The sequence below is a fragment of the Hydractinia symbiolongicarpus genome, chromosome 8 (assembly GCF_029227915.1).
Source record: "Hydractinia symbiolongicarpus strain clone_291-10 chromosome 8, HSymV2.1, whole genome shotgun sequence".
NCBI classification, from domain to species: domain Eukaryota; kingdom Metazoa; phylum Cnidaria; class Hydrozoa; order Anthoathecata; family Hydractiniidae; genus Hydractinia; species Hydractinia symbiolongicarpus.
This window is the reverse complement of record NC_079882.1, coordinates 21,498,783-21,515,736: the sequence shown is the minus strand read 5'-3', so window position 1 is coordinate 21,515,736 and position 16,954 is coordinate 21,498,783. Positions and strand designations below refer to the sequence as shown.

Here is a 16,954-nt window from a genome sequence, read left to right as displayed (position 1 = left end):
TGTGTATATAAATTTTATTCAACTAACTTTTGTTAGTTTATCTAATATTATTTTGTCAATATGGATTAGCTTGTGTATAATTCATATAAAATTGTACTTTTGGGAAATATTTAAATAACTTTCGAAAAATTTTTTGTATAATGAGTGTATGCATCAACTTTTGTATAATATTCTGAAGATGACTTTGGTAAAGTCGAAACATGTTAAAAATAAAACGTGTCGTAATTTTTATGAAAATACTTTGCAATCTTGTGTTGCTACGAAGTTTTGGAAATTAAACATGGCGAACAAAACCATTTTGAAGACTCAATAATATATTTGAATAAAAATGGATGTCGTCCAAACAAAGTTACAATGGTCACATACTGAGAAAAGTATCCCACTACCAATAACATGCAAATCCTGTTACTAATAATTGAGCATGAATGAAGGTTTAAAAGGAAATAAGATACTTGCTAGAAAATTGAGAAAGTCATCATGTGTAAAAAAATGTAGCAATGTTTAAAACTGTCAACAATCCCTTCTTTCGTTTTTTAATAACATTATCAGAGGTTTTGTTTAATAGAGAGATTATTTTATTATTCTGCAATGTTAAATTTTGCTTTTATTACACAGCATGATATTCAATACCTAAACTTTTGAAAGATTTATAATAAATAGAATCCATGTAAGTGGTAAATATTGTAAAAATAAATAAAATGAACTCTGTCTGTACTACAATCCTTTAGTTTCACAGGCTACTTGGATCTGCTATTCCATGTTTTTTATCACATGTAAATGACACAGTAACAGCATATCGAGTTCCGCTCCTAACTTTTTCAACAAAGTGTTGGTTTTCTGACCCAGAGGTAAAAAATGATAATCTACCAAATCTTGGTTCCACACTTTTGTTTACATGTTTATCGGTAAATAAAAATCTTCCACCAGTAAAATCAACATCGTAATCACTTAGGTATAACAATGCAGTGTAGTAAAAGGTACCATAGGTTTCGCGATCAACGTGAGGATGCCAATACTCATCATGCAATGCAACAGCAGGCCTGTTATCAATTCTTGAAAAAAATGTCGGTTTTGTTAAATATAACCTTTCCCTTTTTATATCAAACTCGTCTGCTATTGTCTCCAAAATCCTGTTTTTAACGTTTGCATAAATTTTAAAGTCTCTCTCGGAAAATACATTTTTTTCCATTTTATATAAATTTGCAAATTTATCCTTATAGCTTAATGCACCACTGTGAAGGTCAAGTATGGTAGCACCACCACTTCCTCCACCATATTTCATTCCCTTTTTTGCTATACTTTTCATGTGTTCAAGTTGGTCTTTTTCAAATAAATTATCTCTAATAACTCTGCCACATTTCTTTGGAGTACACTGTTTAAATTGCTTGTCATAATCGTTGGAGCATGGTACTTCAACAAATAAACGTGTATACTGATCTTCCTGACTGGCTATGACACCATCATCACTGATATGATGGATGTATTCAACAAGGTACCGAGACATTGCCAAAAAAACTACAAAAGCAATGATGTATGGGATCACAGACATCTGCTCAATTCGTAAAATATTGGAATTTTCTCTCCTCTTGAAAATAACCGATCCCAAAGCAAACTGAACCTTCTTAATGATAGAAGGTTTACTCTTTTTCTCCTCTTCATTGAATTTAACATTCCTCTTACGCAAGATTGACATTGTTCTGTAAAAATAAATTTAAAAATTAACAATAAAAACCATATCATCATATTGCTGTAGCATTTTAAACTTTTGCGTCAGAAAATAATGCCAACTTATAAGAAACATTACAATAATATATGTCTATTTTTTATTCTTTAATATTATCAGAAAGATTTTCTATTGATAATGTCATATTGAGGCTAAAAAATCTGACAAAAAAGGCCCTAACTACTAATTGTATGATTAAAATTTGGCCTCGTTTTTCTTCTGAGACATTATTCTTTATAAACTGTAATCCATGTAATCTAATATGGTCTCAAAAAAATGTTAAAAAGCATAAAATTTCAAATTAGAAGCGAAAATAATTATTTTGCATAATTGTGATTGACTTATATTTAATATTATTATTATGAAACTTGTTAGTGTCACAAACAAGTGTATACACACAAAATACAAATGAGTGTTCACTTGGTTACATCTCATGCTTATAGGACAACAGGATACAATCCAGAAAAGTTTGTGGAGAATGGAAGTCATTTCTTAAGAGGCTAAATGGCATTTAAGAGTGGTGGTGTATTATGAACTGGATGCGAAGGGCAGAGGCTAAATTTCAAACTATATGTTGAATTTAACAATACTGTAAAAATTCAATTTCAAGTTGATTTCATTATTACTATCATTGGTGTTTTTGAGGTAAAATAAATGTGATTGTTGTTTCAAATTTCGTAAAATCTGAATGTCCTTTTAATATATCAGAAACTAGTATTTCTATAACCCACTGCACAAAAGGCATAATGGAAGGGTTGGCGTAAAATATATATATTCACAATATCAAGTAAAACAAGAGGTCTTATATGGGCAATGTGCAATGTTTAGAAATCACTTAAAACATATTACACTATAATAAAAGCATTAAAAATAAGTGACCATCATCAATAAAGATTACATTGTGGTGGACTTTAATGTTTAGACCAAGGTATTTCCTTGATAGATGTTTGAGCAATAGCATAAAAGCAACTTTGTATTGTAAAATATGGTGAATCTAAACACAATTACATTCTTAAGAAATGTCCAGAACTTCAGGGACATTTTTTCGCTGGAATCTTGCCTTTAGGAATTTAGGGTTGTTAATGTAATTCTTTCAGGGTTCTTTTGTTATAAAGGTAACACAAGTCATATTAGAAATGCCATAACTACATTAACTTTAGAGCTACTCCATCCTTGATAAAATGGGAATGGTATTTCGTATGGTTGATTTACCATTATATACTCTTAGTTTGGTCTCAGATGGCAACCTGACAAATTTAACCTTAGCACTATTTTTTTGTTTTGTTTTAAATACAATGGTATAATATTCTTAAATATGTCCAATTACAGTCATTAGATTTCTTTCTTTAGTTTTGCTTTCACTAATCACTATTGAAGATTCTTAATGAAGCCAAGGGAAAGTATAGGCCATATTGGAAAGTTTTGAAGCTGAGGGAAAAGACTATAGCAAGAAAATTTAGAGCAGTTGGCCAAGAATAGTCAGTGTGATGTAAAATTTTTGAAAGAACTTTGACTACTGTAAAGAATTGTCTTCTAAAAATTTTTGATGATGTAGGTGCATGAAAGGACCATCTAGACATACAGAACTGGTGGTGAAATAATTGAAATAGTTGACCTAGCTGCGTATAAAGGAAAAAAGGCAGAATCAGATGGTAGTAAATATATCTACTTAAAAGCTGAGCATCATGCTTGTACAGCACTGTAAAAGACAAATTCAGATGTTGGAGGAAGAAAGACAGAATGAGAAACAACTATTTTCTGTGTGCTTTAAATGTATTGAATTTTCCATTGTTTTCAATTTTAATAGAAGCAGAGCGTGAGGTGCTTGACAAGTCTTTTTAGGGAAATATTGATCAAGTTCTAAAATCTCCTTTAATATGGACTTTCTTGTGGAAACTAGGCTCTAAAATATCGCTATCGGGCAAAATTTGAATGGAAAATTTACTGAATATATGTTAGTAAACATTGCATGCAAAAAGTTTAACAAAAAGTTTGAAAATATTCGTAAAGCTGAAATATTAAGCTATTTTTACAACTATAAACTTCCTTTTTTTGTTTACAAAAGTGTAGACCAGGTGCTTTCATTGCTAATTATCCAGTTGTAATAACATAATTTTATATCACAATGATATTGCAAATTTACTTACAGTACGGTTTAAAATGTAATGTAGTTGTTTCTAGAGTATTTAGGTGTTTTAAGAAAAAAGTGCACACAAAAAGATTAAAAAAACTTTGAAATCTTAATGTTTGTTTTAAAAGAAACATGATCACAGTGAGGTGATATTTACAATATGCACATGTTTTATCTTTGAAATATTAACAAAGACAAAAGTTTAGGTAAAGGTAACAAAAACACTGCTTCGAAAAGTTCAGAAGAGATGGTTTTAAGGAAAAAAAAAGTAAATGGCTCGTTTAATTTTTTTTTATCATACATTTATTTAATTTTCAAAAGTAATTACTTTAAAATTTCATTAGAAATTAACTAGAAGACACTAACCAATCAAAATTTCAGATTTCACTTTACGAAAAATTTATTTACAAAACAGTCAATGTTTAAAATCAAGTTCTTATATAGACACCTGGCAGAACCTTGTGCTTTTTTTCTAAAGAATCTAAAGCGTTCTCCTTTTTTCTTTCTTGTTCCAAGGTCAGGTACAGAGAGAAGCAGATTTGCAGATGTGTTGAGAAGGGAAGACCAGCATAATGAGGTTGTTAAGATAGCAAGGCGAATGAAGAAGACTATCTAAAACGCAAAAATGTAGGTGTCTTGGCTAGTACAGGGGAGGAGAAATTGAAGTTGGTTGTCAAGTAATAAATGTTATTGAAAGAGCGATTAATAAGTTACTTAGATAAAAATTGATATATTATATATATATGATGCAATTTGGCTTTGTTTTAGAACATGGCAATAAAGATGCAATATTTTTACTCAGACAGTTTCAGGAAAGTATTAAAAAATGTCTACTTAGCATTTGTATATTTGGAGAAAACTTTTGATAGTATGCCATGTAAGGTGTGCAAAAGTCATGATCCATAGCATTTCAGCTAAGTATGACCTTGTCCTCAGAGTGACCTTGTTAAGTTAGTAGTAACTCAATTTTTTGTCACACTTGTAAGCGTTGGGTACAAAAGAAGTGCATTAGTATATATTGTATGGAGGCTAAGAACTGACATTCACTTCTTATGTAAGCATTGCAAATTGAGATTATAGACAACAATTTTTTTCAGCTTTACAGATATGCAACAATGGCTCGTTAGATTGATAAGTTACTTTCTTTGTTGGCTGGCATTGCTATAAAAGATAGGTTGTATGATGCCTGTGTAAGAAGTGTAAGTATTTGTAGCATTGGACATGTTATCCAGATAAGAAGATTCAGTTGTTTGAGACATTTAGAAAGAATGGCGGAGGATTGTGTAGACACTTAAGGGGAATCCGAGGTATAAATGATGTTTGGAAACATTTGGAAAGAATGGAGGAGAATTACTGGGTGAAAAAGTGTAGACTTATACAGTACTGGAATCAGGGCACCTAACATGAGCATATTATGCGCCACACAAATGATCCACGAACCTATCATAACCACCGCAATAGGAAAAATGTTACCGAGGAACTTCGCAATAGTCAAAATGTATAAAAAAATAACTATGCTTACGCGATCGTCACAATTATTTGTGATTGTCGTGATGGATCGTGAATAACATTAAAAATATTAAACAATAGATGGGTATAATCTTGTGTCTCCTTTTTTTTACATTTAAAAATTCTTTTGCATTTTGTTATATATTTTTATTGGAAATTGGATTTTAGAAATAAGGCGACCTTAACATAATTAGTTGTTCTACAAGTGAATTCAATAGTAAATGGTGCTAAACTAAAAGTTTAGCACATGTTAATTAGGGTTACAGAAGCAAAGGTGTGTCTATATTGACTCCTAGTATAAGGCTAACCTGGTTCACTAGTGTTTTGTCATTCTGCATTATTAATCTTAAAAATGTATTGGTGACCTATGACTAATAGTCAACACTATATTAATTTAACCAAAATAACAGAATGTGTTAAGCTTGTTACTGTGTGGCGCCGTAGATTAGTGGTTATAGCTCTCGTACTCTGTGCGGGAGACCGGGGTTCGATTCCTCTTGACGGCGATTCAACATGGGCGAGTGAATGTTACCATAGCCCCGGGTTAACCCAAGCCATGTGAGGAAAATTGGGAAGATGGCACACTGTGTGGGCCGTTGGATGTTGCCGGGAGTTGTCTAGTAGAGCACGGGCCCTAATTGGGTCTGCGTCGCTCAAAATGAGCATTAAATACTCTAGGACTCTCCATCTAAGCCATGGCCCCTCCTGGAAATAATAGACAGGGTATATCCCTGGATATTTGTGAGGCTAGCCATGTAAAATATGCGCATCTATCTATCTATCTCTTAAGGCCATAGATCCATACCACAAGCAGGGGGTATAAATATGGAGGAGAACACAGTAAGCCTCTTGCTCTTAAACAGTTCAGACGTTTGCCCTCCCACCCTCCTCGATAATGCACTAATTAGTTCTGTTTTGTTTTCTTCTTTATTTGACACACTAATAAAACATTGGAGATGGCATGACATAAATAACGATCTGGTATACGTTATCTATCACGTTTCTATCGACACGTAAATACGACGTTGGTGATAGAAAGAGGACAAGAACAACCTGACACAATTTTTACGTATTCATTGATGTGGATGGTGACTAGATGCGCGGCGCAGGCGGTCTGATGGTCAATGTTTGATTAGCTTAAAGGTTTCCTTGCAGAGGGGCTACATTTAATTTGGCTGATAGACCCCACCAAGGTTTTAGTCCAAAGGCAGAATCAACCATCTCTGTGCCATTTTCTTTCTTATAATTCATATAATTCTGGCAGGAGTTATTCTGTTTAAGCTTAGAGTTGTATGTTCTTTACAGTGATAGGGTTAAGTAAGTTTTTTGTGTAGAGCATGTCAGTTCATGTCAGTCTGTTATAGTATAGACAAATGTTTAATTGTCATTAATTGTCATGTACTGTCAAAAGTCGTTGTAAAAATTTCAAAAGAAGCTAGTGGCCATATGGTGCAGGAAAAAGAAGCCAGTGGGCCAATCGTTACGATAAAAACCTCACCATAATAGACATGTAGTGTCAAAAGTCAGTTGCCATAATGTCTAAAAGAAGCCAGTGGCCATATGGTGCCGTTAAAAGAAGCCCTATGGGCCAACCTTTGCGATAAACATTCACCATAGTAAGAAATATGTGTCGAGTGTCATGATTCCGTTTTTAAAATGTCTAGTACTTCAACCCATACCTCAAATATAACTTCAAACTATTTAAGAATACATTTTCTACCACTACATGAGTCGTTTTCACTTATGAACCATACCAATTAACTTACGGTCAGGGAGATAAAAATAATTTTATTTTATGTATGGTCGGAACAACAACAAAAAATGAAAAAAATAAGAATGGATGAGGGTCTTACGACAACCATTTATTTATGTATTTTCGCTTAATGCGGACAGTTTGTATTTTTTAGTTGCGAAGAAAAAATAATAATAATTTGTCTTACTAAAAAAATGGAACTAGCACTCAAGGTACAAAGATAACATAATAATTATCACGGATTGTCTGTACCAGCGATGTACGGAAAATTCTTTTCTAATTTTTATAGAATTTTGTTATCTATTTATATCTCAGCAATCACAGTGTGCATGATAAAATAAATTGCAGCAATGGGGAGGAGATAGTTGCATGTGTCTTATTATTGCATTTTTAATTGTATTTTTCATATTTTCAATTGTCACCTGTTGCTTAAGGTAGCACAGATAAAAAAGAAAATTATCAACTATACATTCAGCTTTACATTTTTCAATATTTTTAACAGAAATTAATAATGAAGTCTTGAGCACTAGGTTGTAAAATACATGTCTTATACTTAAATATGACATCATAATTTATACATATAGGTGAATATTTATCATAGCACATCCATATTTAATTCTCAACAGAGAATGCTTCACCCCGGTCAGACCTCTGATCATGACGGGTGAGTATAATGGGTGAAAGTCATATTGAAGAAGAACTACTTGAAATATGGATGTGCTATGATAAATATTCGCCTATATGTATACACACCATCCGGATAAACTATCTGAGTTCATCGCTAACATATTGGCAAAGGTAAGGGAATAACCAGTGAATTAACTTCATCTCAAAGATGTAGTTAATTCACGTGGAGAGAGGCTACTTTCATCTTGTTTAGCTTTGCGATCTTTTCTTAAGAGTGTTTGGGGAAGGTTCAAAGTTGCCTAATGAGTATACAAATGGCCTAGTTAGTCTGCAAGTAACTAGGTGAATCAGCTATAATTAGGCCACCGTTCGTAGCCAAATTAGGTGTTTACACCACACACCCTGACATGACTGACAGGTGCATGTTGTATCTGAACGAGACACGTATCACACTATTTCGGACGCCATTATTTATTTCCCGTCCATCATGTATACAACTCTAATATTACGGCAGACGACATACACATAAACTGGTAGACCAGCTACCGGGACAGACGATACTCACGAAACACAACATCCCTTTTCAACATAAATAAAGTTTCGTCAACATAAATAAACGTCCGTGAACATTAATAGACTTTCAGCGTTCCGTTACCGTTATTAGTCCATCACGAAATCATCAAGTCTTCGTGGTTTGTTTCGAGTTCGTTTTTTCATTTCGTTGTCAGTCTTCGCCTCGTCATCGGGCTTATCGTTGCTTCCTCTGTCGTTGTACTTTTCTGTATCGGATTCGTCGTATGCTACCGTTGCATCGCTGTCAGTATCAGCGTCGTAACTGTTATCTATAATATTTTCGTTGTGTATATCATTGTCGATTGATGGTAGCTCTAGTTCGAAGTCGCTGTCACTATCCTCAGAGCTCGTCATTTGGTTTGCACGATTTTGTATGGTGAATCGTGGTGTGTGATACGTCTTAACCTGTCCAGAGTTTCTTAGTGTATCCTTGCCATCTCGCTTTAAGAATATAGCACTCCCTTTTACCCCAGTGACGACGAAAGGTCTTGGGTCCCAGCGACTGGTGTACTTATTTTTGTGTTTCCAGCTGTTGGTGGCCAAAGCTGGTGTGCCAACCTTGATTTGGTGCGGTTTGGCACGTCTGGATTTGTCCATTAAGATCTTGGCTTGCGTCTTTTTTGTAGTATCTAGACGACGAATATCTGGTCGACTTGTTTTTCCATCGCATTCACTGGGACTGGGAAGTTTGTCCCTGAGTGTCCTATTGAACAACAGTTCGGCTGGCGTGACTCCTGTGGTGGCGTGTGGCGTGTTGCGATAATTAAGCAAAAAGTTTTGCATTACAACACGCCAGTCTTTAGCTTCTGCTATCGCCGTCTGAACGACCTTTTTCAGGTTGCGATTAAAACGCTCTACTTCGCCATTGGCCTGTGGGTGGTATGGTGTTACTCTTCTGTGGTGGATGTTGAATTCGTTCATTAGTTTTTTAAATGTGTTGCTGACAAATTGAGGTCCATTGTCGCTCACCAGTTCTTCGGGTGCCCCGTATCGGCTGAAAAGTTTTCGTAGTTTTGTGACGATGGCGGTCGATGTGATTTTATGCAGAATCTCTACTTCCGGAAATCTACTGAAGTAGTCGATACACACGAGAAGATTTTCTCCTGTCGGAAACGGGCCACACAGGTCGCAGCCTAACATTAGCCATGCTCCCCGGGGGATCGGAGTTATTTCCATTGGTGATGGAGTCTGTGCAGGACCAACCACTTGGCAAGGGTGACAATGACGTATGAAATTTTCAACGTCTGCGTTCATTGCCGGCCACCAGACCTTTGTGCGCAGACGTTGCTTAGTGCGCACTATTCCCTGGTGTCCCTCATGTGCAAGGTCGATCACGCGGTGCTTCAATTCCTCTGGCACGACAATTTTGTTGTCACACATGACAATTTCTTTCGAGACGGACAAATGCAGTCGTTGACGCTTGAAAGTGGTGACTGCTCCTTTGTCAGGAAAGTGCCCTTTGCGTAGGCACTCCTTCAGCTTCACGAGGACTGGGTCACGGTGAGTTGCTTCTTGTATGGTAGTAAGGGACAGCGCTACTGGCAGACTGGTGTTGCAAACCATGTGTATGTATCGGTCTGCCATTTTGCTGTCTTCTCTGAGTGTTTGTACGGGGTTCGATCGAGAGAGGTAATCTGCTGGGTTGTTGACTCCGGGTCGAAATTGAACAATGAAATCATACGGAAGCAGTTTCATTACCCAGCGTTCTATCCTTGGTGGTGGGTTAGATTTCTTCCCGAACAGTGCCACCAACGGTTTGTGATCGGTGTTGACGATAAACGTGATGCCGTACAGATAGATCTTGAATCGTTCAATGGCAAATAATATGGCTAGAGCTTCACGTTCAATCTGACTGTATCTTTGTTCGGCAGCAGACAGCGATCTGCTTGCATAGCTGATAGGTCGATAGGTTCCACAAGGTTGTTTCTGTGAGATAACTGCGCCTAGACCGATGGGTGATGCATCAACGGTGATCTCTGTTTCCGACCCTGGGTTGTAGTAGGCTAGACTTTCTGCTGATGTCAGCATGGATTTTAGCTTTATAAATCTTTCTTGATGTTCATTGGTCCATTCCCAAGATACGTTTTTCTTGGTGAGAACACGTAGTGGTGCTGTCAGGTCTGCTAAGTTTGGTAGGAACTTTGCACAGTAGTTGATCATGCCCAGGAATGAACGCAGTTCCTTGATGTTGGAAGGGGGTTTCAGTGTGTTCACCGCTTCGATCTTGCGGTTGTCTGGCGATAATCCTTTATCCGACAGTGTGTGTCCCATGTATGTTAGCTCTTTCTGGTTAAATTTGCATTTGTCTTTGTTGACAGTGATGTTATGTCTTCTAAGTCGTTTTAGTGCGGCTTCGGTCCGTTTTAGCAGCTCCTTTTCTGACTCTGCTCCAATGATTATATCATCGGAGATATTGCGGACGCGTTTCAATCCCTGTAGTACATGTTCAATTTCTCGTTGGTATATTTCTGCAGCTGGAGAGATGCCATATATCAACCTGGTGTACCTCAAAATCCCTTTGCTGGATGCGAATGCGGTGAGATCTCGTGATTCGTCATCCAAAGTTATTTGGTGATATCCTTGATTTAAATCCAGGGTGGTGAATATGGTACAACCATTAAATTCGTGAAGAACTTCTTCCAACGTGGGTATTTGGTAAGGTTCACGGATGATTGCAGAGTTTGCAACTCGCATGTCGATGCATAGTCGTATTCCTTTTTTTTTTGGGGACAACAATGAGAGGATTTACCCAAGTAGGTGGTGTATCTACTTTCTCTAGCACCTTTAATTTCAGCAGCTTGCTTATCTCCTGATCGACTTCTTTCTGTAGCATTATCGGTAACCGTCGTGGTTTCTGGGCAACTGGTACAACAGTATTGTCTACTTGAATTTTGATCTTGACATCTTTGAGTTGCCCAAGTCCTTTGAAGCGGTCAGAGTATTTGTTGAGGAGGGTATGTAGTTGTTCCTCTGCAGACAGGATGTTGTTGACATGGTTTGTGAGTGGTCCAAAGTGAAGCAGTTGGAGTGCCATAGCAGTTTGGTACCCCATGATGTTGGTGCGTGGATTTTCCATGATGAGCCACTTCACCTGTTTGGTTATGGTATTAGCTTTGACTGTTGTCCATATGTAGCCAGTGATTGGTATTGGTTGTCCATTATAAGCAAGTACCCTTTTTGAGTATGGGTGGATATCCGGGATGATGTGCATTTGTTTGATAATCCTGCTGTCCAGGATGTTAACAGAACTGCCGCTATCAATCATTACTTCACATTCAGCATCGTTGATGTTTATCGTTGTGATGGTTGGATTTGTGTCTTTCTCTAGTGTCGACAGGTGGAAGACAAAATCATCATTGTCGGATGAGCTTGTGTCCGGCTTGACATAACGCACCTGTTTTGACTGGGTCAAACAAACTTTACTGAAATGTCCAATTTTCCCGCACTTATTACACTTCTTTCCTTGTGTTATCTCGCATTTGTTGGCTAGATGAGTAGAGCTGCCGCACCGGTAGCATTGCTGATTTTTACGGTTGATGCCTGATTTCAGTGGCTTGTTGAACGTTCGAGTAGTTCGGCTGATGTAGTTGTTGTTCTGGGTTTCCTCTCCGTCACTGTCACTGTATTTGCTATCTAAAGTAAGAGGTGTGGCAGCTTGAGCACTGCTTTCATACTGCTTTGCTTGGTGGGATGTAACTTCACTGATTCTAGCAAGAGAAAGCAACTTTTCTAGCGTGAGATCTGGCTCCCTGAGAATTCGTTTGCGTAGTTTGTTTGAGTGGCACTTTTCAATAATCTGGTCAACTAGCTCTTCGTCGGTGTTATGAAAGACACATGTTTTGGCTAATATGCGTAAGCGGGTAACATATGCATCAATATTCTCACCATCGTTTTGTTTACAGCACCGGAACACATGTCGTTCAAAGTGTTTGTTTTGTTTTGGTTCGAAAAATATTTTTAATGCCGCAGCAGCATCAGCATATGTAGTTCCCACATTTGGTAATGTTTCAAAAACTTCTTGTACATCATCCCCTGCACAATGGAGGATTAGAGCCCTTTTCCGGACGTCATCAGTAATGCCAGCAGCTATAACGTAGATGTTGAAAGAGTTCTGCCATTTTTTCCATCTGATTCCAAGGCTTGTACTGTCCCCTTGGACGTTAAACGGTTTGGGACAAGAAATGTCAACAGATTGAGCCATTCTTGTAGTAAATAACGTCTACTGTTTGTGTCCAGCAGTAAATTAAAACGTAAGTAATTTCTTTTGACGTAGGATAAGACCAACTCGCAGCGCCAAATGTTGTATCTGAACGAGACACGTATCACACTATTTCGGACGCCATTATTTATTTCCCGTCTATCATGTATACAACTCTAATATTACGGCAGACGACATACACATAAACTGGTAGACCAGCTACCGGGACAGACGATACTCACGAAACACAACAGTGCAGTTATTCCCTTACCATATGCCCAGAACCTTTTTTATAAGTCATTCAACTTTCTAGCAAAAATAGCTAGGTATATAGCTAAAACAAATAAATTCCTTAAAAAGGAATAATTAAAAAGCTTTTAGCTACCTGTGGCTACCTGGCTTTGTGGAGGTTTTGTTTACATCCGTGGCGTTCAATGTGCGTATCCCACATGCTGGTCGCTTGTTTCTTTACGTACCTACATTGAATAGCGCCCTTAACCTTCCGCCTGTAACTTTCTTCGCGTCACTCATTGGGGAAATGAGCCACGTTAGAGCGCAATCAATAAGAACATTAAAACTTGCTATTTCTTTTATAATGTTTCAGATTCTATAAGTTGTCAAGTATGAACCTGTTAAATCTATTAATTTTTGATTTTTGGCGTCATCGATCCTGCGGGACTATACACCTCTTCTTTACAGTTTAAGTTGTTCACTCGTTTACTATAATAAAAAGGAAGTTAGCAGAGGGAATAACGGTTCACGGCATGTATGTTGTTGGAAGTAACCCTACGTAAAACATCACTTTTTCACGGTCAGAGCCTTCCTAATTCATAACACAGTTTACGGTTGGCTCTTCCTCCCCTCCGACTGTAACATGGTCACAGTCGGAGGGGAGCCAGAGCCAGAGATACGTATAGCATTGCTCTAACTTGCTTGCCTACCACACAATATACTCGTCTTAGATTTAGATTATACCGAAACTTTTAGTGTCAACTTATAAAAGTTTAACAAAAATTAAGACTCCCACCAACTACTACAGAGTCCATCGCCGTATTTTCGTGAAAGGAATATACAGTAGACTCTCGATATAACGAACCCCAAGGTCATGGAAAAAAGTTCGTTATATCGAGGGTTCGTTATATCAACAGATAAAAAAAACAGAAATTTTTCACCAATTTTCACAAAATCGCTTAAATTTTTCTCCATTAGAAGAACTTGGATGAAAAACACTCTTGATTTATATCTCACTATAGAACACCGTCAAATATATGTAGAATTAACTGAGATTAAATCACACGGAATTCGATGAAATATGTTCGTGTTTGTTTACAAAATGCAATGCGAAGACTTCTATCGTAAAATCATATTTGATTGGTTGTTGAAACAGCGTGGCTTTGCAGATTTTCTAATAACAAATAAAGGGAATTTTTCTCCGGTTGCATTTCCAGCTACTAATATCTTAACTTGCTTTGCTTACCACCACTTTAACGGTAAAAAGATTTATCATTCACTTGCTGTTTTAATTTGCCTTCTTCACCTTAAAATTTTGAATAGTTTTTTTGCGTTTTGTTTACACTTATAGTGTTTAGATTTGAACGTCGAATGTTATGGTTCGAATCACTCAATTTGGATGACATTGCATTGCCTTTTCTTTTTTCTTACCGTGCTATCTACGTGGTGTAAAAATAGTGAAAACAATGCGTGTGTTTTGGTTTTGTTTGTCGTATTTTGTAGCTTTATACTTGGAGTTCGTTAGATAGAGGTTTTATTGGTTCAGAGGGGCCGGAATATACTGTAGTATTTTAACTGGAACCACAGAAAGCTGGTTTGAGGTTTGTTGGTGATAAACATATGTAAACAATACTCGTTTTTCTTCTTCGTTGCCAAGAGCTCCGCTAGAATCTACGACATTCTCGGCCCATACCTCCTGTGGCGCAAAAAACTAGAGGTGTATATGAACCATTTGTATGCTCTTTTTTGGACTTTTTCGTTTATGCCATAAACCTTTTCCAAGGAAACCCCACCATAGCATCGAGGTTTTGGGTTAAACACCCTCTCATCTGTCTGTTGCACCAGAAATCCCTGACTGTGATATCAACACGCACGAGCTTCGTCCTGTCAGTTGTTGGAAGTTATTCTATTATCAGTTAATAGTTCGAGATCTAGTTCTGTTCCAACTTTCTCACAAACTGTAGACAACAACAGAGCAGTGATATCTCTGACTTCGTTGTGTCGTCGTGCAACGATTCCACCAGTGAATGATGAACCGTGTGTATAGCGTTTTGTCAATCTAGCGACTGGTAGGTTGCACCTCAAGCAGATAGCATCACAGAACGACCTTTTCCCTAACGCAAATCCGTGTTTTTTTTATCGATTAAAAAGTCAACCAGTTATAAGCTCCGCTTTCTGTGGAGCATTTAATTTTTTCGCATCTGAGATTGGCTCACGGTTTTTTTAACTGCTTGAACCCTTTTCTTAATCTTTCGAGATTCATCTTTGTTTTCCTAAGTGATCTCTCGTTCTTCAAACACATCAATTGAAAACGCTTTCGTTACTTGTCTGGAGTTCTATTTTGTGCAAGTGCAACATGATTAATGACACAAATACCATCATGCTTCGTAGTGACAACAACAAAAGTCCAGAATCTTTACAAGCGTGTCCTTTCTTTCAATTAAAACTGGTCAGAAATGCAATCTTCAAGTGGCCGTTTGATTTAATTTCGGGAACAGTTCTTATGACGTACGTGTATCTCCGACGAAGTCCATGTGTGAAGGCACTCAAAGCGTATTGTGGGAGAACAGGTGCAACCCGGGGTAGGATATTCTTTTTTCTTTTTACGCGATGAAATTGTTCTTGAATCCCTGCATTCCAATAGTAGCTCCGAGATGTCTTCTGACTTCTGGAGTAATTTTTATATCCGTATCCCTACAAAAATTCTATGCTGACTTTAAATGTCCATAGTGCACAATTAGCCAAGTCTTGCTTTCGTTCACAGACTAACCTATCGATGGACCAAGTATCAATAGACACCACCATTGATGTGATGCTTTCAGCTTTCCTAAACCAGTAAGATCGTCAGCGTAGGCTACATGTTTTGTTTTACTTGAAAACTTTGAAAACTTAGACTTTTTACGACGTTATTCCAAGAGCATATACAGTGATCGATATTGGAGAGCACTGCGTCGTTGCTTTTTCAGATAAGATTTTTGCACTACCAAGCATGAAAAGTGTAACAGGTCTGCTATAAAAGTTTGACATGTAACCTGCAATAACTGAGTAAATAATTTTGATGTTATGTATCTTCACACGGATCTATTGAGTGAATTGAAAAATTTAATCAAAAAGTCAACCCTCGTCCCCAGGGTTTTTTACCTTTTTTATGTGAGAGAAGATCAAAGAGGGAGGGGCGCCTAATTAAATTTTTAAGGTATTTGTTAATAACAAAAAAACAAATCATATCAACCTCGTACTCCGCCACCGTCGAAATATAAACAACCTAATAAGCTATGAAGGACGTGGTTGGAAATCATGTTAAAAAATAAGGTTCCGTTAGTCTCAAGTCAGATTAACGGAACCTTAAGTGTGTATGCTCTCAAACGTAGAAATCGCAGCAAAATCTGTGTTATTCCTAAAAACAGTTCGGAGTGTGGTACAAATCCTTGTGGCTTTAAAGCGTGCAACAAACTCTCGTAAATTCCTATAAATAACAAAACCTACAACCTCGCCCTTCTCTTTTTTTTTACGGCGGAGAAGATAATTTCTATTCCCTTCTATATTGCCAGCAAGAAAAAATAGTCCTGGGGACAAAGTTGATAGCTACTAGTTTAATACGCTCTTTTTTACGCCCTTTGTCTTTTAATGCCCTACTGGTGACATATCATTTTGTGATTGATATGCACACATGGGGAAGGGGACCAAGGTGTTGGGCTAAACTAGATGATGATGATAATGATAATGATGGCCACAGGAACTCAAAAATTAAGATTCTGGTTACAAAATTGTTTAAATAGACAAAAATTGTATGGCTTCTCACAATATGAGTTTGATTGTTCCGTTTCGAGAAAAACATAAAAGGTTAAACTAGATGGCATAAATTTTCACACAATGATAGCGCAGATCATTGATGTAACTTTTGAGTACTACTATACATACTACTAGCTAGCCATTTCGTTTGATTGTTTTGTTTTGTATTCGCATTCACCACGGTTCAGTCCTAAAACAAATTTTTTAAAAGAGATCATTTTACGTACCGGATTTTAGAGCATGCCATGCTATACGTCCTTACTTTTCTCTTACAGCAAAAACATTTTTCCTGATTATTTCGCATTAAGTATTTTTATGTTTTAAGGTGCCATTGTATTAGACAACCGTTAGATGCTTCATAAAACGTTTGTTTGTTTGTTTGGTCCCAATTAATTTACGTCTTTAATTTATACGCCA

General features: G+C 36.9%; 2 protein-coding genes across 2 annotated transcripts; both read right to left on the bottom strand.

Annotated features, from left to right (window-relative positions):
- Positions 1-82: 82 nt before the first annotated feature.
- LOC130655635 (2-oxoglutarate and iron-dependent oxygenase domain-containing protein 3-like) lies at positions 83-13,225 on the bottom strand. The gene is made up of 2 exons (XM_057458409.1): positions 12,900-13,225; positions 83-1,697 (listed from the first exon to the last, which is right to left on the bottom strand). The coding sequence occupies exon 2, from the start codon at positions 1,691-1,693 to the stop codon at positions 731-733; it is 963 nt and encodes a 320-aa protein (XP_057314392.1). The 5' UTR covers positions 1,694-1,697; positions 12,900-13,225; the 3' UTR covers positions 83-730.
- Positions 8,404-12,517, bottom strand: LOC130653841 (uncharacterized protein K02A2.6-like). The gene is made up of 2 exons (XM_057456343.1): positions 11,119-12,517; positions 8,404-11,030 (listed from the first exon to the last, which is right to left on the bottom strand). Exons 1-2 carry the CDS (start codon positions 12,515-12,517, stop codon positions 8,404-8,406), a joined length of 4,026 nt encoding a protein of 1,341 aa, XP_057312326.1.
- Positions 13,226-16,954: the final 3,729 nt, after the last annotated feature.

Bases quoted from the DNA above. Each gene is read 5' to 3' on its own strand.
- LOC130655635 (XM_057458409.1), bottom strand. From the start codon at position 1,693: ATGTCAATCTTGCGTAAGAGGAATGTTAAATTCAATGAAGAGGAGAAA.
- LOC130653841 (XM_057456343.1), bottom strand. From the start codon at position 12,517: ATGGCTCAATCTGTTGACATTTCTTGTCCCAAACCGTTTAACGTCCAA. The intron at 11,031-11,118 runs GCAAGCTGCTGA...CAAAAAAAAAAG, and splicing joins AGAAGTCGATCAGGAGATAA to GAATACGACTATGCATCGAC.